The sequence below is a fragment of the Styela clava genome, chromosome 14 (assembly GCF_964204865.1).
Source record: "Styela clava chromosome 14, kaStyClav1.hap1.2, whole genome shotgun sequence".
Classification (NCBI taxonomy): Eukaryota; Metazoa; Chordata; class Ascidiacea; order Stolidobranchia; family Styelidae; genus Styela; species Styela clava.
Genome location: NC_135263.1, coordinates 7,862,711 through 7,889,481, shown reverse-complemented (window position 1 = coordinate 7,889,481; position 26,771 = coordinate 7,862,711). Strand labels below are relative to the sequence as shown.

General features: G+C 35.0%; 1 protein-coding gene across 9 annotated transcripts in view; it reads right to left on the bottom strand.

The window, feature by feature from the left end:
• Positions 1 to 26,771, bottom strand: part of LOC120340681 (sodium channel protein type 3 subunit alpha-like) — a 128,446-nt gene that overhangs the window by 62,827 nt on the left and 38,848 nt on the right. For 4 of the 9 annotated variants that reach the window (XM_039409006.2, XM_078119796.1, XM_039409007.2 and 1 more), the window contains 5 exons: positions 21,793 to 21,899; positions 19,122 to 19,265; positions 18,493 to 18,609; positions 10,869 to 10,908; positions 8,714 to 8,800 (listed from right to left, as the gene is read on the bottom strand). In XM_039409006.2, coding sequence (XP_039264940.2) covers positions 8,714 to 8,800; positions 10,869 to 10,908; positions 18,493 to 18,500 — 135 coding nt within the window. In that variant the 5' untranslated portion in view covers positions 18,501 to 18,609; positions 19,122 to 19,265; positions 21,793 to 21,899. Of the gene's footprint in view, positions 1 to 1,262; positions 1,330 to 8,713; positions 8,801 to 10,868; positions 10,909 to 18,492; positions 18,610 to 19,121; positions 19,266 to 20,353; positions 20,494 to 21,792; positions 21,900 to 22,925; positions 23,806 to 26,771 lie in introns of those variants that run through there. The other 5 variants (XM_039409011.2, XM_039409008.2, XM_039409010.2 and 2 more) reach the window with 5 other exon arrangements.

Below are 26,771 nucleotides of genomic sequence, written 5' to 3'. Positions count from 1 at the left end.
GCAGAGGTGCAAAGAAAAAGATGTATGATGCATCACTCATTTGGAATTAAAGTTGCAAATACTAAAACGGCTTGATATTGGATATTGGTATGCAGGGTTTAAGGTTTTCGTCACAACCGATTAGAGCAGGGGTCGGCAACCTACGGCCAGCGGGCCGGATCCGTGGGCTTACCGATTGAAATTATCACTACAAAATATTGGATTATAATTATGGTAGGCGCAAACGGAAAAGCACTTAACTGGTTTTCACAGCGTGCTTGCCATGGTTATCTCGCAGCACTGTAATCAATAAAAAAAACAATATCCAAGCGAACAGGCCGTAACCGCGTTTAAATTTTATCTTTCCCTCGCCACTTGAATGTCACTTCCAGCTTGTGTCAATTTCTTAGTAGAATTGTTTGGCGGTACCTTCTGTGGACTTCTGCCTTCAGTAAAATATTGAAGCAATCTTATGAAGTCGGATTTGTGACAAAACTAATAACAGGCGCGAAATTTTTTCTTGCAAACGCAAATTAATGTGCACAACACTCATGTGACTTGTAGTCTATGATTCTATAGAGAGAAATTGTACACAGATTATGAAAATTAAAAGTAAGAATAGGTAACATGTTCAAACCCCGTGGTCCTCGAATTGATTCAAGTTACTTGGTTTATTAGTTATGTGATTTCTGCAAAACTAATGTTGAAACTACTAGCCACCATTTCTATGATTGTAGTTGTTCAGCAGTTTAGGGAATCGCTAACTTGTGGATATAAATTAATGTATATACAATAATTGATTGTCTTTATACTATTATGCATGTGTATTTTTTATGATTGGTGTTGAACAATCCTGTAACTGCACTGATCAACCGTGTTTTTTATATTAATAATATATTAAACAACAAATGAAGAAAAACTGCTAGTCGACCTGACGGGTATACCCAAATATTTTCGGTTGAATAGCGCATCTTGTCAGGAAATATTCCTTTATATTAAAAGTTATAATTTGGTAAATGTCAAGATTTATGGTATAAACTGTAAACAGTCTCTTCTCATTGACAAATAAAGCATAAACAACGATTTTATTCTTCAAACGCGATATTGTCATACGAAATATTAAATTGCCATTGCCTAATATTCAAATGGTATGTGATAGTTCAAATGATATTTCTATCACATATTTTCATTAGACCAATAATTTCATGAGATATATGCACTGGATATCTTAAGCGGTGTGTGTTGACATTAAAAATTTCGCTGTATAAGAAACAAAAACTTACCGGGAATGGCATCCTTTCTCTCGATAGTTTGCAACGCAGTTAATAAAAAATAATTGTTGATCAAACCTACAAAAAATATTTTTATGGAACTATATAGAGCTGTAAGTAGAAAATAGGCTCATTTCATTTAATCCCAACGATAGTAGGTGATATAAGATAATTTTTAACGTTCGATTAGTTAACTCCAATAAATATAACAGGGTGATAAAATTTTGTCCTTAATTATATTTGTCTTCGACATACGAATGTGAACAAACATATTCATAAAATTGTTCATACCCGATAAATGCGATAGAACATATTGCAAATGAATCCACAGTCTAATTGTCATTGAATTCACGTGGGGTTGTTTGAATGGTATAAAATAGTTCAAACAAAATTTTCTCCTAATAGTTTATTTTTATTGGACAATAATTACATATTTCACGAGGTAGGTGTAATCAATTAAAATTATATAGGACGGTACATCTTTTACGATTTTGAAGCGACCATTTGATTTGAAACGGGTCATAGGAAAATAGGATTAGATGATGCGTCCTAGGTTAGCATAGGTGAAAATTCAATATAAATTTCCACCGTAAGCTTATGAAGTGAGATTTATAGATGTCTTGCGGAAATTCGGGCTTGCATGGACGGTTTTTGTAAACTTATCCATTTTCGGATATTTGATGGTCGTTTTTCTTTCTGGTCAAATATTTAGCTTGCTCTTATGAGCTTGTACGCCGAAATTCTAGAAAGTATTGATTTTTTAAACTTCCTTCATTTCCAGGCACAGTTTTTCATGCGGTTTAGTGCCGTAATTTTGAATTGTGCCTTTCCTGCTTATGCAGAGAATACGTATCTAAGTTAAGCATGGTTTATCGAATTTACATATCACGATATCTGCAGCAGCTATTCATAGATTTCATTGATTCTAGATTGCTATTGCTGTGAAATAGCATTTGACAACAGTAACCAACCCAGAAAATGTAGCTCCGAAATATTTTAATTCGCCTAACCAAGATATAACCTGATTAAAACTGCAAAAAGCAGTCGGCGAACATAATATTTGCATGTAGGACACTGTTCTTACTACCTGTGAATAAAATCGCATGCTCAACGTCAACTTAACTGAAATATCACAAATACGCATCATTTTAACCAGACCAGCCAGGGTTTGGGTTTCGCACCATTGTTCAGTTATTTTGCAGTTCCGAGTCGAGAGCCATATTGTAACTTGAAATGTCTAAAATAGCATCAATAACATACGAAGTAAAGTTAAATCATACTACTCTGAAGGTTAATTTAACATGCAGTAAATCGCTAGCCCTACTTTTAAGTTCAGATTATCTTTCTCTTTGACCATTAAACCAATCATAAACACAACGACAATAGTTCAACCCAACCAACTTTATATCCACGTACTTATGTGACTCATCCCAAGACTGACACATCCACCACAGTTACAGCAAAAGTCGGTCCCATGAGATTTCCCTTCACTAGCGTGTAGTGAGGTGCCAACATATCTTAAACTCACGTATGATCAAGCAATGCTCATTTGGATTGATCAGGCTTGGAACAGATAGAATAAAGCACATCACAGAAAAAGAATATCCACGTCTCGATATGGCAACTTTGACAAGTTAAAATTCTCAACGGTCGATTAGCCTAATTCACAACTGCAATGCCGCCATTTAATGCTATAAAACAAAGTATTTCTTTTTCACCTTTCAACTATTAACTATTTACGGTACATATATTGAATAAATAAAATAACGAGCAGTGGCGCACAAACTGAAAAATAATCCAATAATGACACGTTTCGGAACGGGTTATCTTGTATTCACGACAATTACAAAACGAAAATTGCCATGATTTTCGTGATGTCATTTACCACTCGAAGCCTATCAGTCTGTGTAGCATTGTATTTATTTTCCACGTATGAAAAACCACAATTATTTCGACTTCAAAAAACAGCGCAGTTTTTAACATAGTCAAGAAACTTCAATAATTGTCTTATAAAGTTATTGGATGAAGGATCTATCAAAAAAGAATAAACATACAATAAGTATCAACTGGCAACAAAGCCGATTTGTCAGATTTGCTTGGCGAAGTCTTGCTGGAATGCTGAAATGAGGACAGCTAAGAGTTTCCAGTTCTTAGGATAAGATAGGATTTACATATTTATCCCGGGAAAATGGAAAGCCGATAATATGGCTTGGCGAATCATATGGCGAACCACGGCCTCTCGTCCGGCTACCAGTCCATGTCGGGTATGGGATTAGTTAGCCAGTTTTTTTGTTTTCGGAAGCATGGACTTGTTGGTAGAGGAAGCCGTAACCGACCAGTGGCTACGTGAACCCCCCTACGGCGGCGCGTAGCCCAGCAAACCTCTCGCACATAACCATCCCCGCAAGGGATTCGAACCTGCGAGCCCACGCAGAGTAATAAGAGGTGCGGTGGCGAGCGTATTCCTAACGCTTAGCACGATGAGCCACACTGCCGGGCCTTACTTGACTGGTATCGTTTTATTAAACTAATTGAACAAACTTTGCTGCTGATGCTATATTATTTTCGAAGAATTGATGTGCCCGGTACGATAGCCAAAACAGTTCATACAGCTTTCAATAACGATTCGAGGTCGTGGGCGAGATCGCCGTTACCCTTGCCCAATATCGCCTACGACAATTCTGTAAGTAGAGTTGTTTCTAAGTCAATGAACTCGTCTCGAAAATTCTTTTCCGATACCAATATGACGTGCCGATATTGCGAACTGTTTTGCTTCGAACATTAGAGATAACTTGAATATTATTGTATTGGAATACACCTCATTTCCTGTAACAATTACAACACTCCACATTCTTCGTATAAAGATGTAACTCGTCTCGAAAATTCTTTTCCGATACCAATATGACGTGCCGAAATTGCGAACTGTTTTGCTTCGAACATTAGAGATAACTTGATTATTATTGTATTGGAATACACCTCATTTCCTGTAACAATTACAACACTCCACATTCTTCGTATAAAGATGTAAACCTATATTACAAACTTGCTGTAATGCGTCAATTGAATTTCCTTAATTAATCTCCTAAAGATTCAGATCTAAAAATAAAATCGTTGTCTAAGTAAAATATAAATGAAATAGAATTGAACGAATATTTTAATCTCTTGAATTCTTTCAGGTTTGAATTTGATTACACAGGAACAATCACAGGATTAACTGGATAAATATAACTGTAAATAGTTTTATTGAAGGGCACGCCAGAACTGATGGAAATTTACGTTTAGGAGCAGGTTATATTGTATTCGCAAGAATTAGTTACGAAACGAAAATTGCCACAATTTCCGCAATGCCATTTACCACTTGAGGCCTATCAGTCTGTGTTACTGTTGCATTTCTTTACCATATATAGGGAAAAAATGAAAAAAACACAATTATTACGATTTCAAAGCCCTGCGCCGATTTTAACATTCAAGAAACATCCTTAATCGTCTAATAAAGTTAAAACTACTATAGGCTATATATATATATATGGCCTTTTATTAGAATAATTATTTGGATATGACTGATTTGCAGATAAGGTTGTGAATTTCGAAAGCGTTAGTGAGCTACAACGACGCTGATTTTGTGATTGAAAAATTATTTACTACAGGGAAATATTAGACCGGATATGTATACCAATATATTCACGTTCGTTAGTGATACCAATCTGTATCCAAAATCTTCGAAACGTCCAAACAAAACGAATTGACTTTGCCCATAGCTGTTCATCGACACCACACTGCTTATTGGATTATATTGCACCTTTGAAATGTCATATATGCTAAAATATTATTATTTGCTAACACAATTTCACTCGATTCAACGCCAGCCAAATACACAATACAAGAAAATATATCTTATTCAACGATTTAAGGCTAAGCGTTAGGCACACGTTCGATATCGTGCGATTGCCAATGAGATGAAAGTTGGAATCTCCTGGTAATTGATTCCCGGTGTGTGCGGGAGGTGGTTCATAAACCGGTATTAGCCATCATGCTCATGGAATTAATTGGCCGGCTAACCAGTGCCACAATTTAATTGGTAACTATAGTTAGACAATAGATCAAGCCGTCTAGCCCTTTCTACCACCGCCATTTGAACATGAAATCATTTCCCAAACTTTGACAAAATCTTGAAGTGTCTTCACGCCTTTGGAGTGACAAATACTTGGTGTTGGTAGTTATTGTCTGGGGGTTCTAAAGTTGGTATCCAGCAACATACAGGTAGAAAACATTTTACCATAACTTCACAACTTTTGTCAAGTGATAGTAGAAGTTTTTGCCAACTGTTACAAAATGGTCTTTGGTAAAAAAAAATGTTATGCCAGGTGTTAGAATTACCCATTCGAAGTAAGTATATTTAGCATTCGTCACTATTGGACGAGAAATAAATTGGCAGAATTGCTAATTATCATAACCGAAGAAGCAAAAAATACCAACGTGTTCACTTATACATAATGAAGAAACCCTGGGGCATATCGAAATAAGTAAAATGATTATACCGTGTTTCCCCGAAAATAAGACCTATAGCCTGCATTTTAAAAATGTTTTAATATATGTCCTCCACTTAAAATAAGACCTAGTCGATAGCACGAATTTGCTTTGTAGCGCCATTTAGTACAAATACTTTGGAAGCACCTAAATTTCAGACCCCCGCCCCCAAAAATTCCTGATCGTAGCTTTTTTCCTTAAATTAACCAAGACGAAAATAGGCGCATAAAACCGGAGCAAGAGCCAAATGCGCTCGCGAGCCTCGGGTTGTCCACCCCCTGATCTAGGAGGGGGGGGGGGGGGGTGCGGGTCGCACCCCCTTTGGAATGTGTGAAAAACGACGACTAATAGGCGCGACTTGCCACGCGCCGAATAGAATAAACGCACAACACTTTATGGCTCCGGATGCCGTCAAGTAGAAGCGACGTGATTATGACCGAATAAGGCGATTAGTGGACCTTTCCCCGACCTTTGAAACACGTAAAATTCTTCCTATACTTTACCCATAGCAGAATTTTCGGTACTTATTTGGCTTTGCGAGTTGGCGCCTGTAAAATTGGGTATTTTCGTTTCAAACCATCATTCTGATTCATAGCATTCAACAATCTGTTTTTTAAAAGTACCGGTAAAGATTTTTAGCCTAGTCTATCGCAGCTATTCATACACTAATTTTTGATGACTGCAATTAAACTGGAACTCCTAAGAAGACAAAGTAATCATTGAATTATTTTATATACCGGTATATTTAAATATACGAAACACAACTAAGAACTAACGAATAGATTTCGAAAACGCGAAAACGAGGTAATGTTTACGACGACGCCTAAAAATCTGTCTGAGCGCGAAAAGTGTAAGCGGATGCGACTCTTTGCATCTTGCTGATTAGCCAATGTCACGAAGTAAACGAGGAGGTCGATGCTCGGGGAAACATCCATTCAGTCCGCAATTTCCATTTGAAGCCCTTGTTCCTGGTGAATCATGACATATTCAGTTTCGATATTCAAAAACATTCTGTATCACACATAGCAATTTTTAGAACATCAGTTTCTTAGAAACTTGAGTTTTGCGGCCTCCGATCAGACCACCTGTTACAGTCAAACTTGGTAATTACAAATTTCGGCGCTCCCGAGGTATGTGTACCAAGATGACGTACAACCTGAACCCTAACCGGTACACATACTGTGTTCAGGTAATGCGCCATTTAGTACACGTACTTTGGGAGCACCTGAATTTCAGAACCGCCCCCACCTGGCTACGCCCCTGATCGTAGTTCACAAGGTATTTTTTCCGTAAAATGACCAAGACGAAAATAGACGCATGAAACCGGAGCAAGAGCCAAATGCGATCGCGAGCCGCGGGTTGGCCAACCCCTGATCTAGCCGATAGCAAGAAATCTCTCCTACACGTTTTAAATGAGTAATAATCTGTGTTTAGCAGTTGTATATTTGAAAATCTCGTAATTCTCAACTTTGTAATGTTTTTTTGATAATGAGAATAAAAGAAATCCCCCCAAATTAAGCCCTAAGAAAACTTTGGGGAAACACGGTATTAACTCCCGCCTTCAATTCAAACAACGGATGGATATGCTGTTGTTATTTTTGGATAGTCGACACAATAAGGCTTATAAATATGCGAAGATGACGCACGAAACTGATATATAAAAATTAGTTACGATCTTTTTCTAAACTTCAATTTTCAATTTTTATGTGGAAAAATTTTGTTTGAATGCAGTCACATGCGAAAAACGTCGGTTGACTTGCCAATTGCCAAACCAGCGGAATTTAGAAATGACACAAACCCTAAGATTAAGTTTGATTAGTGAAATGCAAGCATTCCATCATTCAATTGAACAATATTATAAAAATTGACATGGTTCGCATTGGGATTGAAATATATTTGCTGCCACCAAGTCAACATAGCACTAATTAACATCATGCCATCAAAAGTCACAACTCATAAAGAAAGTGATATTGTTTTATTTCAACTACAATTTATTTGAGTATGTATACTCCTAGTCTCTTGAAAACTGGAAAAAAGTGTTCTATGGCTTTCGTATAATAGTTCATAAAATTGAAATAGAAGTTTCAAGCTATTTAGAAAGCAGACCAGGAGCGTCGATAGTCGAGCATCACAAACAATTCAACGCGACAAGCCAAAGTCTCGAAAAAAAAAGGGTCTCGAAATCTTACGCAAGGTTGAACTCAATCGATGCGACGTCCACAAACAACCCGATTGAATTAATGAAAAAAAAAAAACTAGAAGACGAATGTTAATACTTTTTGGCTGTGTGTCTTCGGGAATTTTGCGAAGCTGTCTTCATTCGCAAATCAACAGAGCAACAACATGGCGTAACAATATATGCTAGCCATTCGAAGATATTTAAAAATATGGACAGCGGAGTAAAACTAGTGGAAAATTGGAATGGCCACATGCCAGCAGCGCTTCTTGGGCACGCAAGTCTTCCGTATTACCGTCACTAAAAAGCTTTCCATTAATAGCTTGCGAAATTAAAAGTGTTTAAACTTCAAAACGTAATGATCTACGTTCAAATCGTCTAGGATTTATTATTTCGGTTTGTTTACCCAAACGTCTACCCATTTGTCGCCAATATTCAAATATGATTAAGCGAGTGAATCATTAGCCTGGGTAAAATACCTTTACATTTAACAGGCCAATGTGTGGGTGGTTTGTATATGTGGCTCATACCTACAATCGTAGTATAACTCTATGGTGTATATAAAGCTGTGAACGACAAAAAAGGGTTGCTTAATTGTAAGCACGCAACCAGTCATGCAAAATGTTGGAGCAATATATTACTTATATATAAATCTTTTTAAATTCCTGATGAAAGCCAAGGGATAATAAAGATAAACATATATAAATTAGAATACTGTCAATATTAGTCCAATTAGTTATGAATAAAATATAGTACTTACTTTTACTATATGTTTCCCAAAAACCTGATGCAACACTCGCTTCCAGTCAATTCCAAGACTCTTTAAACACAAAATCGTGCCGATTACCTGTAACAAAATTCAAATGTTTTTATAAGATATCAATAACAATTCCCAAATTTAGTAAACATCAAACAATAAACTGTTATATTTGTATAATACATAGGTAATGTTTACGACGCTATAGTCATATTATGTGAGACACATAGCAACGATACGGCATTAGTTCGTCGCGTTTGACATGAGTTATATTTGGGGATACTCTATGTCTGAATACATTCGTATAGTATCAGACGACCTCGATAAAATCGTAGAAATGCAAAACAACATTATTTTCATGTACGTCAATTCACGTCTGCTTTACGATATTTTCAGGTTCCAATTTCTCTTGTCCATTATAAATACCATTAATAAAAACCGGTAATTACTTGCGTATGTGTGACGTGGCTTGTATATCTGTCACCTCACTATTTTCATCAACTAAGTTTTTCCAACGGCTCAAAAACAATCGCTTCCATGAGGCGAATACAGATGGTAATCACTAATCAGTACCGAATCCTGCTCGCTTCGTCAAACTTTCTATATTGTTATAGTTATCATCTCCAAAGTTTCTCAAAAATTAATGCATATGTGTACGAGATATACGCAATTGACTCAACGAATTATTACATACAACGGAGTATCCCAGGCAAACGACATTGCTAAATGAATAGACGCGCTCATTGATGAAGAACTTAAATTTCTCTTTCAACTTCTCTATGATTTATTAAGTGGAATTTTCGAAACAAAATGCGAAATACATTGAAATCCTGGGCGAGTCGGACAAAAGAGGCTTTTAACTTTTGTTTTTAAGGTTAACCCAAGATTGCACCCGATTTGTAAAAATTTATGTCTTATTTATAGGAATGAGTTTCCAGAATGTGTCTTTTATGGTATGGTCCGATGACCAAATAATCGAGAATTTCAAATACCCCACGAATAAATGCAATATAAAAAAGGAAACTTGTTACCGAATGAAAAGATTTTCCTAAGATTACACTCTAAGTCAGGGGTGTTCAACCTGTGGCCCGCAGGCAACTGCGCCCACAGGGACATTTTTTTTTTAATTTAGTTCAATCCGGTACGTGCGATCAATTGCAATTCCTTTGCGTTGCAAAGTCTATGTCCGAGTCCAATTTATTATTTATGCCTATGGCGTTATAATGCCCCAACGTCTAGCTCATTGTTTTTGTGCCTGCCTGTATTGAATAAATGTGCGTCTCGCAGTTTCACCCAATTATTTGTATCTGGTATTAAAGGTTGCACAACCCTGCTCTAACAATTAGTAGGTGGAATATTTTTACACAGAATATATGAAATTGTATATATCACTCAACTGCCGTTTTCATATTCAATGTTCAAAATTAACTCGGTAAAGGTCAAAGTTAAATAGAAAAAGAAAATTGCGACAGAGTCAAGTCATGTCAATACTATGTAGATATAAAACAGACCGAAGGAAAGGCGCGAGACGCTAATAATTCGCATTCTCTAAGTCTAGATATCGAGGTAAACGAAGTGCTGCATGAGTGGTCAAAATTTTAGTGTTGGACTAGCCATAGAACATTGTAGTCATATTCAAACCAAACATTGTGCAGTATTTTATAATCATTATTACTAGTATTCCTAAATTTATTAAAAATTAAAAACACTGCATTGATAAACAGTCGCCTCGACTTAGTCAAGCCCAAAATTAATTCAATATTAGTTAAATTACAATTCATCGGATTCAAACTTAAGATCATTTATTTCCGTGGGTACAGACTCTAAATTCTAACCGCTTTTTGTACATTATCGTTAAAATATTACATACCACAAAATTTCGTCCCTTCCTGTATATTTCATTGATTATTTGTGCTGTGAATCCCTCCGGAATTCGTTTTGGGTTGTTTCAAAAGGAAATCGGAACAAAATTATGCCCTAACCCTGCTTCGAGAGTACAAAAATAAGTATACGGATATAAGTTAAGATTCAACATATCGACCATAAATGTGATTATACACTTGGTCTATTCACACTTCGAATGAGAATTTATCAGTAAATATAGGAAATTACATAACAAACCTTTTCATCTGTATGTTGAGAAAATATATTTTCTTACCAAAAACTTGCACCAGCTCTCGCTAGACCATGTAACAAAACTGCGAAATAAAAAAACGATTTAAGATATGTGTCCATTACATGAAGTACCAACCTTGCCGCAATAGCGTAAATGCAAAAACTCAATACTATCAGCATCAACCTGACGTTAAGTGGGCCTGATAAGCTCTGAAAATGATTGGTGAACTGCTACTGCTAAAGATACTGTTGTAACCCATGTCAAATACCGCCATGACGTCAGAGATAATGTAGGTATATTCAAGATTTCATTAGAATAGGAGATTTCGTGGAGCAAGATGAACACATAGAATTCCACAACACTTGAAAGTAGCATGCCACAGGCAGTGTATACTTGGGCTAAAAATATCGAATTGCGCTTTATTTCGCGATTGGAATAAGTGCTTATAATTAGTGTCTTCTATGCAAAATAAGAGGTGATCACATTTTCTTGACTAAATAAAACTGACCAAGAAACAGGGCAATGAGATCGACGGTTAACGTAATCGAAACGTGCTATGGGGGCAGAAGTTCGTGCATTTGAAACGATTACTTAAATAACTAATTGTCTGAATTACGAATAAAAAAATTACAATAACAATTCTTATAGCTCAATCAGTTTTTAAATTTCGGAAAAAGGGGGGAAATGCGACCTTTTCTGGCTGGTACAAAGGCGAAAATGGGCAAAACTCGATATTCGCCTCTCATATGTGACAAATCAAAGAGGGCGAAATGATGAACTATATTTGAGTTCCAATCCGGGTATGACATATACAATATATTCGCCCTTTAGAGTTAAATCTCTCGAATTATACAGACACATTATCAGAATTGCAAACCACGTGATGTGCCAGTTGAGATATCATCTCCACAAAAAATCGAAGATTTTTTTTAAAGTCTCAAACTTCGCCCACAAATCACGTTACCATGACTACCAGCAAAAATGTTTAGTAAACTTATTGCACCAGTACTTTGATAGAAAAGCGGGCAGGCAACAAAAGGTTGAAATGAATAAAACAAGAAATAATAATACGTGTTTGAATTACTCACTTCAATGTCTTGGCACATACTACAACAAAAACTCCCAAAACAGCAAAAAAACAGCTCAAACAAAAACGGCCGATCAGACTCAGATGTACACACTATCTCATTTGCGAGGACGTGACAATTAGCGAAAACTGGCGATGACTTTTCACAAGAGCGATCTAATACTATACCATTATGTTTGTTTGCTGCAGGATTCGGCAGAAAACGACTTCAGCGTTTAATAGCAAAACATGATACATCTAGAGCAGGGTAAACTCAAACCTTACAAACGAATAAATGGTAATTCTAAATTTCAATTTCTGCGCTACTTCTAATATACAAAGAATGGCAGTAATACTTCCGCAATCAATTAGAAGGTGTTATATTTGTGTCCATATAATGGCATTTGCGGTTTAGTCAATCCAACGCAGGTTTATTTGATGAGAAATAAACGGAATTGATAAAAGCGTGGGCTACATTCGGAAGCGGTAAGAATGCTTCTGAATATGAATAAATATGTTGATGTTTATGTTGTCGTGTTGTTTCAGATTGCCACAATGAGCGCACTGATCGTAATTTGATACGGATTTGTCTATAAAAATGTCGGATCGGGGTCTAACTTCAGAGATGTACCGATACCACTTTTGTCGCCGATACCGATCCGATACCAACTAAAAACGCCGATATTTCAAAAAAGCCGATATTGCCAATTTTTCGATACTATGTAATTATTACCTCAAGTGTGCAGGGCAGACGGGTGAAAACAATAGTCTTTGAGCATTATTCATAGTGCACATTATTTCAGATTGAAAATGGGTCATATCACATAATAAAAAATTGATGTTTGGGATTCCAGATGCGTTAATTGATTCAGACACATTATGTACTGACGCTAGTAATCCCAGTGTTCAATTAAAAAAACTCATAGGATCTGGCTACTGTGGGTGGTAAAATAAATGAGTGTTAACTTATCCTATCAAACTGCTACATTGAGCTACGTGCGCATGATTTTGTGTCAATATAACGTCGTATTTTACACATTGGAACATCCACCAATATTCGATTGGTTTATTTCTTCATAATTACCAGGTATTAAAAGTATCGATATGAAAATTTAGCAGCGAAAATAGCCAAATTAGTTGAGCTAGTTTTGCTGATAAACAGCTAAAAACGGGTCAGAATCTTTTCCCGTTTCTACTCACGGGGTTGGGAACGTGCATGGATCATAGTTAACGAGGTATAAATATCGCGAACATGATCCCTTCACGCAAAAAATAATTTTAACATCAGTATTCGCACCTATTTTTCAAAACATTTTGAATAAGATTAAAAAGCTAAATATATCGATTGAAGTTCCACAGGGATGAACAAATCGAATCGAATATATTCGAATACCACGACCTTTGAATAATTTATCCTACGCTGCCTGCGGGATACTGATGTAAAACAGTCAGAATTTTTACCAAAAAATGTGTTTGGAACGCTCCTAGTTGCTCTTATTTCAGTGTTTGCCTTGATACAAGCTAGAATTCAGTGTTTACATCTAAATGCTCATTAAATCCCTCTTATTGCTCAGAAGAACGAAAACTTAAAATTTCAATTCTATCACACATGCCATTTACTTATACCTGCTTTACTATGATAATAATATTATTAAAGCTCAATTCTTATGTCTTTGGATTTTAACAAAGTGAATAAAATTCATGTTTCGCGCGAATCTATTGAAACAATTTGAAATGGAATCACTTTCCACGTCACTATGGGATTGTGAGCACTAAGCAGCTATCACCGAATATACTAATACGCTTTCTTCAGTGCAGTGACTTAAGAAATTGAATGAAAATAAAAAAAATAATAATAATAGGAACAAACCACACAAATTGCCATAAAACCTCTGTACATACCACATCCAGATAAATTCATGATCCTATTTTTAAAAAACTCATATGGTTAATGTATCACTTGTAATAAAAAACGGATGTCTATATAAACGAAATTATTCTTTTTGTTTATATATGTAAAGAAGAAAGCATGTGTTGGTACAATATATTTGAGTTTTCGGTTCGCGTAGAAATAAAAAATGATCCACCACAAGTAAATACCTTCCTCATGCCTGAAACAATATTGTTCCAAGTCAAGGGGCTATTTCATCAATAACTCTTACAAATCGAGTTGATTACGTGCAATTTTCTCCTTAGAAAGAAATCAAGAAGAATCAAGGCGGTGGATGGGAAATCCAGTTTACAACCAAGACGAACCAAAAAAAAAGGGAGGCCAAATGTATTGAAATGCAGCAAAATTATTCGAACCATGAACTAATATAATAAATAACAAAATTTTCAGCAGTGCGTGTTTCAATAAACACTTGTGTACAATGGCATACGTATTACCTGCTTCACAAAGCAATTTTAGAATGAAAAAATTATTAAACCTGAATCCTAGTGAGTTTGACATATGGAGAAAAGTGTTACATATTTAAACCTCATGCAAAAAGACACAAAATACACCAAATATACACCATGACAAATGTATTAAAATGCAGCAGAATTACTGATAAATAACATTTTTCAGCAATGCACGTTTCAATGAACACGTGTATACAATGGTAAACGCAGGCGCGTAGCTAGGATTTTCAAAGAGGGGGGGTCATGCCTAATTGTATTTAGTTTTCATACCTATTTTTGCGATCTTGCAAATTTGTTATCCTGTAGAGCAGAGGTTCTCAACTTTTGATGTTACGGAGCCCTTGAAGAGGTTGACTATTTTTTCACGAAGCCCCACAAATAAATTTTGAAAATAAAGCGAACAAAAAACACATGTTGATATTTACTGATTAATATTCCTGAGTAAGTTAAAATTACTTTACCTAATTTAAATGCTAAAACTTTTTAATCTAAATTGCACGGATAAATTATATATATTAGGCCTGTAAATTTGACATACATATTAATGAACTCCTATTTGATATTTTGGAAGAGTGAAGAAGTCGCTCATAACATGCGCGATTGCATTTTGCTGCAATCACCGATTGTTTTCGTAGCGATGCGTGTTTTTTAGTTAGACCGTAACATCTACCGGTATGTGTGGGTGTTTATTCTCCCTTAATCACACATTTTTCTTGGTTGTTCCGCGAATACGATAATTACGTTTTTGTCTTTGTGTGGAATTGTGAGTTCAGTATGGAAAACAAGTTAGTATATATACTAAAAAAAAATTAATAAAGAGGTGACTCAGTAACCCAAATTTCATGATTAAAAAGCGGCATTATAAAATACTAAAACGGAAGAAAACATGATAAGTTTTGTTCTAGCGGACTCGCGACAGATTAAAAACGCTTTTTTAGACATTGTGAATCACAAACTTCGGTGTTGTGTTACGTTATCAATGGGAGTTGTACCGTAGTTACTGAAATCAATACAATAATTGTGCGCTCGATGTACCTTTTTATCCATTCTGAAACTACCGACGGAGCAAAATGTGATTTTTTAGGAAGATAATTATAAAGAATTTAATTTGTTATTGAAACCAAAATAAATTTCCATACTTCATTTTTTCGTTTACTTGACTTCATTGTTTTCTCCTTTGAGGTCCGCGGATTGGTCCGCAACAGTTCGTTAAATTAAGAAAAATTTTCCAGTGAAAATTCATTCCATCATCTTCTGGAATGATTAATGTAAAACCCAGACTTTAAACTTTCGACATGGTGTTAACAGGTATCATAATACCAGTTCAAATAGTACCTGATTCAAACGTATGCATTAGGTTAATGACGTTTCGCACTTGCGGAGGAAAGCGATATGTGTTTTTCATACAGAACGTTGCTACCTAATTGCGTAACGAATTAATTAGGGAACGTTGTTGTTTAACTCAAGTTTGCGCAGTGGAGATGTCAATAATTGGAGAACATTGAATGAAATAACTTATACAATTTTACTGGTGCACGATAAATTCTATCTAATGTCGAAAGCTATCTTTAACCTCTGCAAATGTGTCGATGTCATATTAGGTTAAAACAAGAACAAATCGAAGTTTTTGTTGTTATTTCAAAAGCTTTTCAAAAAAAATCCACGCTTTTCAATTTTGCAGATTATGATAATCGCAACATTTTATCTCCATCTCATAATTATAATTAGTCTCCTAGGTTGTCTTTCAAGCAATATAAAACTTATCTGCATATAATATAAGGTTCGTGAGATATGAGGTTTCAAAGTTGCATAATGGCATGATAAGATAACTATCGCAACTTTCACGAAACCGCACGATACCAGTATGATTCCACGAGGCAAATAGCAAAAGAAAAATGAAATTACCCGAATAAAATGCAAAACAGTAAAAAATCTTCAAACAAATTGACGAACGAGACCTTCTGACGAAGATAAAACAAACCGACGCTACCGCGTTCCCCCGATTCGCTGGACACGAAATGGCGTCCGATATGCATCATTGCACTCGGGGCTTCCACTTGGTTTATAGTCACTTTGAGAATGTCATGGTATAGTGAGAGGCTCTATCGGAAACACCACGCCCATTAAAATTTCGATATCAAAAATCTTGAATATGTTTATCATTAAAAAATATCAAAAAATATTCTATCCTTAAAACTGCACCAGTCTACAATGAAATATAACAAGAAAATTAGAAAAATGCCAATTTCTGCTCTGGTGATCACATTCCCCGTAAGAGGTAATGTTAAAATAGTTTTGTTTACGCCACTTTTATTTTTCGCCCGCAGGATGGGTTTGAATGACTAGGGTCTATTAAATACATATTCAGTATATCAGTAAATCAAAAATAAATTTTCATCGCCTCGAAATTCCCTCGAAAACTACTTTTTCTATAGATAATAATGATTTTTCCGTTGTGAAAAGTAACCAATCCATGACCGATACCGGCATATTTAAAATGTCTTGGTTTATTGATTTAATTGTCTTCAATTCAACCTGCGGTTGTGTCCACAAAATAAAAAAAAATCACTATTCTAAAATACCACGGCAATCCGTGGACATACAAATGTGTGGTAAACCGCCGATTATATCCAGTTTTATAAATATTTTTGCAATTTTGCGAATTCGACAGATCTGAGCTGTACTTGCAACACTTCTATCGTAATATTGCCACACAAATTATTTTTAAGACAAACCAGTTAGAAAAATTCCTAAGTCTACTATAAAATCTAATGGAGTAAAATTTATTTAGTACAATAAAAATTGATTGAATATACTTTAATTAATAAGCTTATAGCCTATATCATCACAACTCAAGAAAAGGTGGCGTTCTCAAACTCGTATAGCATTAACACGAAAATTTTCAATAGAGATTTAAAGCCATGGATAAAAAGGTAAATGCCGCGCACAATTGACTGTGTTTCGATTTTGATTACGGTATAGCTCCCAACGCCGACCAAACATAATGTGTGCCAATGTTTTTAAGCTGTTGCGGGCCTCCTATAACAAAACTTATATTGTTTACGGTTTTATTTTTGGTATTTTATATTGCTGCTTTTCAATCAAAAAAATTGCGTCGCGGATTCACTCCTTATTTCGTCTTTAGCGTCTCGCCGCCGATGAATGGGTAATAACTCTTACTGGATCCAAAGTTCTGCGCGAGATTCTAGTACAAGATTTAGAGTACAAAAATAAAGTAATTATCATCCTTGTTGTGGCACAAAGTTCTGGGAAATTTGTGATTTAGGGAGAATAATCCCAAAGGCCTAAACAACAGGCCACACTCACAAGAACAGTTGGCCATTTTAGCAAAATGCAATCAACGCGTTATTAGGACCCCCTGGATGCCCACTGGCATATGTATTACCCGCCTAACATAGCAGTGTTAGAATCAAAAAAATATCAATACCTGAATCCCGGGGAACTCGCAGTAAGCAAATAAATTCCCACTAATGAGTTTTACATACCGAGAAAAGAGTCACATGTTTAAACCTGGTGCAAAAAGACACGAAATACACCCAAAATAAAATGAGGAACTCTTGAGAGCCTGCAATACCACCAGAAGTCTCATGCGCCTAGTCACTAACATACATAAAAGTCAAGCATCCGTGAAAACTGACCTGTCAAGACATTGCTGAATATGTGCCATGTATACTAGGTTCGCCAACTATTTACCAGAACACATAGGACTCTTGAGGGACGAGGCTGATATCATGGAGACGCATCTTGGTCTTTTTCATAGACATATTTAAAATTATTCAGTACAGGAATGATGGCATGAATGATTTCCTATCTCGCTGCACGAGCGCCCTTTATGTCGTAGCAAATAGTGGAATGCACGGCTAACATAAAGCTAGACATCTATCTATAACTACTCTACATACATATTTCATGGTGAAGCAAATTACTGACTGTGCTGGTGTATAAACTTTTGACAAGATAAAATGCTTTTGGTCACTAAGTTATGACATACTATACTATTTTTAAATAGATACACCTAAAAATTTCAAGACATTGTAGAATAATATACAGATACAGTATTCTTGAACTCTACAGCTCATAAACTCACTGGATAGATTACAAGATACCACTTTTGGTATTACTACAGACTCTCACCTAAAATCCTATCTAATTCTATCTGACATAAGTGATAATTACCCAGTCATCTGCTAAAAAACTTTATTGATGCCTCGTCAAAAATGAAATATCCCCTCAACTGAGACAACAGAAATCCAAATGAAGTGGCAGATTGTATGCTTCAAGTCTTCAATGTTTCTGATGAAAATGAATATTTTCAAATTAATTCCTCCGAAAACTAACAACCATGCAACTAGTCTCAATCAGAAAAATTTACCATGGCTTATCAAAATGAATAAAACAGAATAACTGTTCAATAACCACAAACTAGCAGCCGAAATCACAAACCATGATATATAGAGGACTTCAAAATCGACTATAATGCAAGTGAAAAAATGCATCGGCTACAATTACTTTTTAAGATAACCAGTTAAAATCATGAAATAAATTTTTATATAATCTGAAAAAAAATCTGAATAATTAAGTAGTTCGATTATTTACATATTCAAGCTGAGTTGTCATGGACTGTCATCAGATTAGGCAGTGTGACAAATCTTTGAATTGATAACCAACTATATAAACAACTGATGAGAAACAAGCACATAAACCATGAATATATGTATATGTACACGCATATATGAAAATATACAAGCAAAGATGAGTTCGCTTTTGAAAATATTTAAAAGGTCCACAGCCTCAGTTTTCAGTACCATTGTGTCAGCTTGATCAAGATAACATCCCCATCTGCCTTCTTGAACTAGATAGCTGATAATATACCACCACCTTCGAATGAGATTCTGCAACAACCTAAACTTGTCAAGTTGCCATCCAATTTGAAAACTGCAGTCATCTCACTGTATAAATATGATGATATCAAGTTTTAAAATAACACCAATATCACAACATTAAAAAATAAGTGAACAATTTTGGTTCAACATAAAATAGATGAACAATTTTGGTTTTAATTGAAACATGTTTTGGACATAGCATATTTTAGCATCTAGGTAGATGTAGCTGTATCTAGGTAGATGTTAGCTGTAGCATACAATATGTTTGTGCAACACTTTTTAGACTACGTAAAGGCTTTAATACTGCAACTCAATATTTGTTAAAAAGGGAAATACTATGGCAAAGTTTTCAAATTTATACATAAAGTTGCCCGCAATTCAATGACAGGTCGTGGATATCTGTTGGGACTTTCTGTGCTCAAAAGAGATTTTAACTTCGGCAAGAGGCAACAATAAAATCGTGCTCAAATGCGGAGTTGCGAAAGGAAAGCATGAAAATATCTCGTAAACTATCTGATCTCTACTTCTTTAGCATTTTGAACGAACATCACATTGTGCACCCCCATGTGCACAACATACAAGGCACACATGTACAATGTGGCAGGCCATAAGCTTGAACGTGATACACGACAGGTTTAGTATGACATGATTTAGATATATAATATAATTATATATATTTATAACATTTAAATTCAGGGATGCGCATCACTATTTCTGCTTTGAAGCCCCAAATTACAAATTAGGTCCATCCAAAATGTCCTACAATCAGTGTTTTTTTAGGCCAATGAAATGATTCAGTAAATAGTTGTTCGTTCATATGCATTTTAGTTTGTTGTTCAAGAAAATTAGTTTACAATTATTCAAGCGTAGCATGGCACCCGACAAGATTATTTTAAATTGTCGGCACATATCTCCATTTGTATTGTGCAGCCCTGACTTCGGCACCAACATCCAAGGCATGGCTGCCTGCCACCCATCATGTTGTTTGAGTTAGAATTACCTATTTTCATAGTTTTTTTTTTTTTGATTATGTATTTGTGTTGTGGGTTTTTAGAAAAAAAATGTACCCAACTCAGGGTGGTCCAAGGTTATTTAGGGGGCCCACAAGATTTCAGATTTTGTTATTATGGCAAGGACACAACTTGCAAACATACCACACATTGTGGCCTACTCTCGTTTTCCACAAACAAATACTTTTCCTCTCATATCGACTTTGAAAATCTGATTGAATTGGTCAGCTTTCTTTCCAAACTCCTGTTTACAAAATGCTGCAGAATGATTGAACACTAAATTTCTGTAAATGTGAGGGTAATAATATCCATCAACATTAATTGATATTAACTAAATTTTGTGTTACTGTTTAAGCTGTACAAAATGACAATGCGACAGGAAATATATTGTTAGGCCACAACAGCAATCAGTAGAATCAGCATTATGAATAAATACATTATAAAATAAATCAATCCAGATATGTTTACACAAATCATGTTTGAGAAGATTCATGTAAAAATCAAACTGACCCCAGAAAAAATAAAATAAGCATAGCTGCCCATACTAACTACTGGAGTCAATAACACAACAAAATCAGTTGTAAAAATACCATGGGTAGTAGATATACAATACATAAACCATTAACTGTTGTAAACTTGTCATATTACTAAAAATTAGGGCATGCTTCGCAAAGTAAATATCAGATCGGCAACAAATGTAGCGCTCATGGCAAATTTTTTTTCAATAAGATGGAACTCTGATCTTGATATTATACATTGACAGATGCTGAAGCAAAATTTATCATGACCAAATTTTATGCTGTTGGAAGGTATTTATGGCTTGTGAGAAAAATTTACATTTGTATATTAATATTTAATATATCTTGTTATACGATACCAGTAACTGTCTAATAGAGAAAGAAAATTTTTAACCGGCAATTGTGAATTCTGATTCATAAACTTCTCTTGAATTAAATAATTCGTCTGACACAGTAATGAAAAATTAAGCTTTTGAACAAATGTTTGTCTGAAATCTGAATTGTCCATTTGAAATCTTTTGATAATTTGGCATGTCGTACACTTTTGTAGAATTGTGTTCTGTATCTGATGAAATTTTTGTAATTATACAACCATAGAAAATTAGTTCTCGAGTCGCACAATATTCAATATTTAATCATCGAACTTACAAATTCAATGGACCAAATGTCAAACATTTTGATTCATACAATGATTAAAGTGAAACATTTAGCAGAATTGGTTTCTGCTAAATCAATGGAAATACTTGTGTGTCGAATTTCAAACTCCATTAACCAGACTTTATTTATCAGAAATTTCTGTCTTTGTTTTTCCCAAAAAGAGTTTGGCTGTTACACCAATTCAGTTGTAGGTAAACTACTGTGTTAAAAAATGTTCCCAAAGATTTCATATTTGTGAAACCCCTTTTCAACTATGGCAGTTGTTTTAAACAACTACAACTTAAAATGTTTCAAATATCATGTCAACTGTTGCCAACATAGCTACTGCAAGAACAATCATATATTTAAAAATCACCAGTGGTGCCTGGGACCCCGTTTGAAATAACTTCCCAAAGTGCAATAATTTACCTTGTAAGTCTCCTGTTTAAAGTTCTCTTCTCTGATATCTGTTTATCATGCAAGGCAGCTGCATATATCTACTGGAAAACATGTCCACAATATATGTTGATAGGGATCTAAAAAAAGAGAAGGACATTCAATAAAGTAATATGTAGTAGTTTCTAATGTAAAAGGCATGTTAGCCACATAAAATATTTCTAAAAGTCAGTGAAAATTAGATGGGTTCAAGGAAAAGTGCAATGTGTTACATAAAATCATTATAAGTATTCATCTAATGATTTTGTGGTTGAGGAAATAACACAGGAAACAGCAGCAGCAATAATAAAAACATGTCCACAATTTACTTATAATTAGCATCAAAGTTCCAGGGTAAATTATAAATAATTCACAATAGAAAGGCAACCCAAAGTACATCTTGCATTTGCACAATGGCTGTCAGGTAGATACAATTGTTATGTCATTATTATGCAGAGTAGATTTCTAACATGCTGAATTCAATTTGAGTTATCTGTTTGCTATGTGTGTATGAACATTAGCAGCATAGACACAAAATTCAAATCCTAGTGCTATAACATGACAACTTAAACCCACTCACGAAACGAACATATCAATAAACGGTAAAAATATATAATCCACTTTGTCAGTATGGCAAAAATAGGGCATTAAGTGAGGAAATTGTAATGTACGATGCAAGATACTCCAGTGTGCAGGGCATGTTTATTTACCATATTACTGAGTGGTACCGAATGTGGTATTACATACATATTTTAATATTATACTGATTTTAAAGCATGTAGAAACTAAGGAATTCTATATGGTTTTGACAGTATAGTGCAGGGGTGGGCAACCCCTGACACACATGCCAAACTTGGCGCGCGAGCACATTTATTCGGCACTCGAGCGAGACCTTGGAAATGAGATCATTCTCCATCAGATAAAAAGTTTTAAGACTTCGAATTATCTGATGAAACTAGGTGTTCATTTATTTAATATAGTTTGTTAACATTCCGTTATTTATATAAACTATTTTTGTCCTTTCATGACATATGGCTACAAAGAAATATATTATAACGTAATAAATGAGCGAGCTCTCAAGAGATTTTGTCGAGAAGAGCGCAGCATTCATTTGGCTACATTCTTACATATTATAGTTCGTCTGTGCCAGCCTTTTTGTTCATTCCTGCTTGGTTTATGAAGTTGTACAGCTCATGTTGGTTAGAGTTACTTGCTTACTTATTGTATAATATATAAATTGATTTTGAAAGAAATATAAGCGATTAGGGAAGGGAATACAGGAGATGAACGCAGAAAACGAACTATTGCATGATTGGGATGCCATTCCCTTTTTCATGTCTTAAAAAGCTTGCAACTGCAACCTGTTTTAATCTGCATATCCTTGTGAATCTCTCTCTATTTCTTTGAAAGTTACAAACTATAAACCGTATGTAAAATCTCTATCAACGTTAATGCAGCCGCAGAAGTCTCACTGATATAGAATAAGAAAGTAATCAAATCTATTTGCTGGACTGATATTTCCCTGAATAGTGAGTGAATCTGTCTGTACATGTTTAAAAGGTTTATTATTGCTAATTTTCGCCTTGAATTTTGCATGTTTTTAATTTTGGTTGGCATGCGGGAGATTTTTGTCGTTAAAGTTTAGCCAATTATGGCACGCGAGCCGAAAAAGATTGTCCACCCCTGGTATAGAGTAAGACGGTACAAACAAATAGTATGCTCGAGTACCTTGATGATTGACTCACAGGTGACAATTACATATTGTGACAAGTATATAAACATTTTGCGACAAGTATATAAACATTGTGCAACAACTAGATTTGGCGACAAGGACAATAACCATGTTTGAAGATAGAGGGTAATCAAAGAAAAATTTGAGTTGATCCGTTATACGACAAATCGAATTTAACTAAGCTAATCAAAGATCTGATTTGAAACAAAATCAGCAATACAGGCTTTCAAGTTGACCCACATGACAACTCGACTCGTAATGTGATATGAAAATATTAGCAGTGAGGTGAAAACGCTGAAAACATGGATTGAACTCAGTTTAAATTTCCAAATGCATTTAATGATAAAGAGAATCAAAAAGTAGCGTTATTAATACAGATAAGAGACCTCGAATTGTGAGAACTTTATTAAAATTTGGTGTCAAAATTTTAGAGGATTAGTTTCTTCTGAAAAGCAATTCCTCATTTGAATGACATATTTCGACAACTGAAGCAATTTCGCCTTCCACAAAAATCCCAAACCTGTGAGTTTTATGAAATAGATTGATAAAGTTTTGACCTAGTTATAGATGGATGCAGAGATCGACATTTAAGATTTATTCTGCTATTTGTTGAAGAGTAAGGAAAAGTTTTGGCGAGAATGCAAAGTCTGATGCTCGCATATATGGAAACGATATTGAATGTAAACCCCATTAATACAGTTGTGTAATTTAACCATATTTGTATATTGTGCCAGACAAAATAATTATGATGAAATCAGATATGGTAGGCTTATACTCGATTGAAATTTTTTTGTATGTACAAAATAAACAGATATTATATAAATAAACAGAAATATTAAAATGTTTTATCACAAAAATGTCACATGAATAAGTTCAAGAAGTTGTATTAGCAAGTTTCTAGTCATAGGCCAAGAAACATCACTCTTGAGATAAGAATACAGCAAAAGTTCGAAAAGTTACGAATTTTCCCCCCAAACGATGGTATTTTGACGCTACGTGGAAATAAGAATTGCATTGCTACTGTCCTGAAAAAGTGATATCTAAAAGTAATTGTGAACAATGGTTAACTTAAATGTATTCCTACTCTGATAATTGACGATGTTCTACATCAAATGTTCCGAACTGGTATGCTGGTAGGTGTGAAATCGTGCAATTTCAAAAACTTCGATTGAAACTTTGAGTATGTCGCAACTCGCAACACTATTTATGGGTTTATTTTGTGATACGTTGTTATTTGAAGGTCCTATAATTTTAGAATTACATTATTTAAATTCTACCGCTACTGCCCTAAAAAGTCGTTATCTAAAAGTATTTATGAAGAATAGTCAACCTAAAGATTTACTCATACACACAATTGATGTGCTATCAGTGATTCCCGACCCCCTGTCTGCTTTCTAGCTGCTAAACACAGAAAGTTCTATTACAAGTTCGGACACTGTCTGTGTTAGCCAAGTGAATATACTCCCTGCCCATAGGTTTCAGTCCCTTTACAAAACTTGATGTGAAGTAGGCGAACAAAATTAGTTACCACCATATTGGTACACACACTTCTGGACACCCATATATTCGGTATTTCAAACATGTGGTATAAATTTTCCCGACCATGTTCTGGTTTCCACCAACCAAAGACCCCAAATACAATATTTCAAAATTATGAAATGACTTTTCGTAGAAATATTTCACCCAAACGCTGTGGCCTTCGCTTAGCCTCGCATAGTCATAGTTTTTATTTGTTGTTTCTCTGTCCTTTTTTTTCCATTTGCACCTTTTCCATTTATTATACAGTAATTTAATTCTAACATGTATTTTTTACAGGTTTTAACAAATATTTACAATTTATAAAATATGATGTCAGAGTTTTGTGGCGGTTTAGAACGAATTAGGGCGTTTATACGGTAAAATGTGTTCCTACTTACAAAATTTTCTGCTTCCCTAAAGAAATTAATTCTGTGAGAAAGGTTCTTATTCTGGCATTTGAATATACAGTGATGCCTCGGTAGTCCAACATAATTCGTTGAAAAGTAATACTAACACAAACACCATGATGGGAGAGAGACCATTTCTCGCAACACTATTTATGGGTTTATTTTGTGATACGTTGTTATTTGAAGGTCCTATAATTTTAAAATTACATTATTTAAATTCTACCGCTACTGCCCTAAAAAGTCGTTATCTAAAAGTATTTATGAAGAATAGTCAACCTAAAGTTACTCATACACACAATTGATGTGCTATCAGTGATTCCCGACCCCGTCTGCTTTCTAGCCGCTAAACACAGAAAGTTCTATTACAAGTTCGGACACTGTCTGTGTTAGCCAAGTGAATATACTCCCTGCCCATAGGTTTCAGTCCCTTTACACAACTTGATGTGAAGTAGGCGAACAAAATTAGTTACCTCCATATTGGTACACACACTTCTGGACACCGATATATTCGGTATTTCAAACATGTGGTATAAATTTTCCCGACAATGTTCTGGTTTCCACCAACCAAAGACCCCAAATACAATATTTCAAAATTATGAAATGACTTTTCGTAGAAATATTTCACCCAAACGCTGTGGCCTTCGCTTAGCCTCGCATAGTCATAGTTTTTATTTGTTGTTTCTCTGTCCTTTTTTTTTCCATGTGTACCTTTTCCATTTATTATACAGTAATTTAATTCTAACATGCATTTTTTACAGGTTTTAACAATTATTTACAACTTATAAAATATGATGTCAGAGTTTTGTGGCGGTTTAGAACGAATTAGGGCGTTTATAGGGTAAAATGTGTTCCTACTTACAAAATTTTCTGCTTCCCTAAAGAAATTAATTCTGTAAGAAAGGTTCTTATTCTGGCATTTGAATATACAGTGATGCCTCGGTAGTCCAACATAATTCGTTGAAAAGTAATACTAACACAAACACCATGATGGGAGAGAGACCATTTCAAATTTTTTTATAAAAAGGCCCTCTGGAAGGCCCTAGGACCTGGTATCTGAAAACCTAAAAAACTTATATTTTCAGTAATTAGAGAATGTATCGTTATCAAATCAATAAGGACCGTAATATAGAGCTGGGAATTTCAGGGAAAACACTTTAACCGTTAACCGGGTAAAATTAATCGGTTAACCGCCGCGTGACGTTTGACGTAATAATTTATAATTTCAGCTTGTTACGTCACAATGCTTATAAAGCAATTTCGCATGTTCTTATCCCGGTATCGCTTATAAAAATTATTCACGAATCTAGATAGTTTCC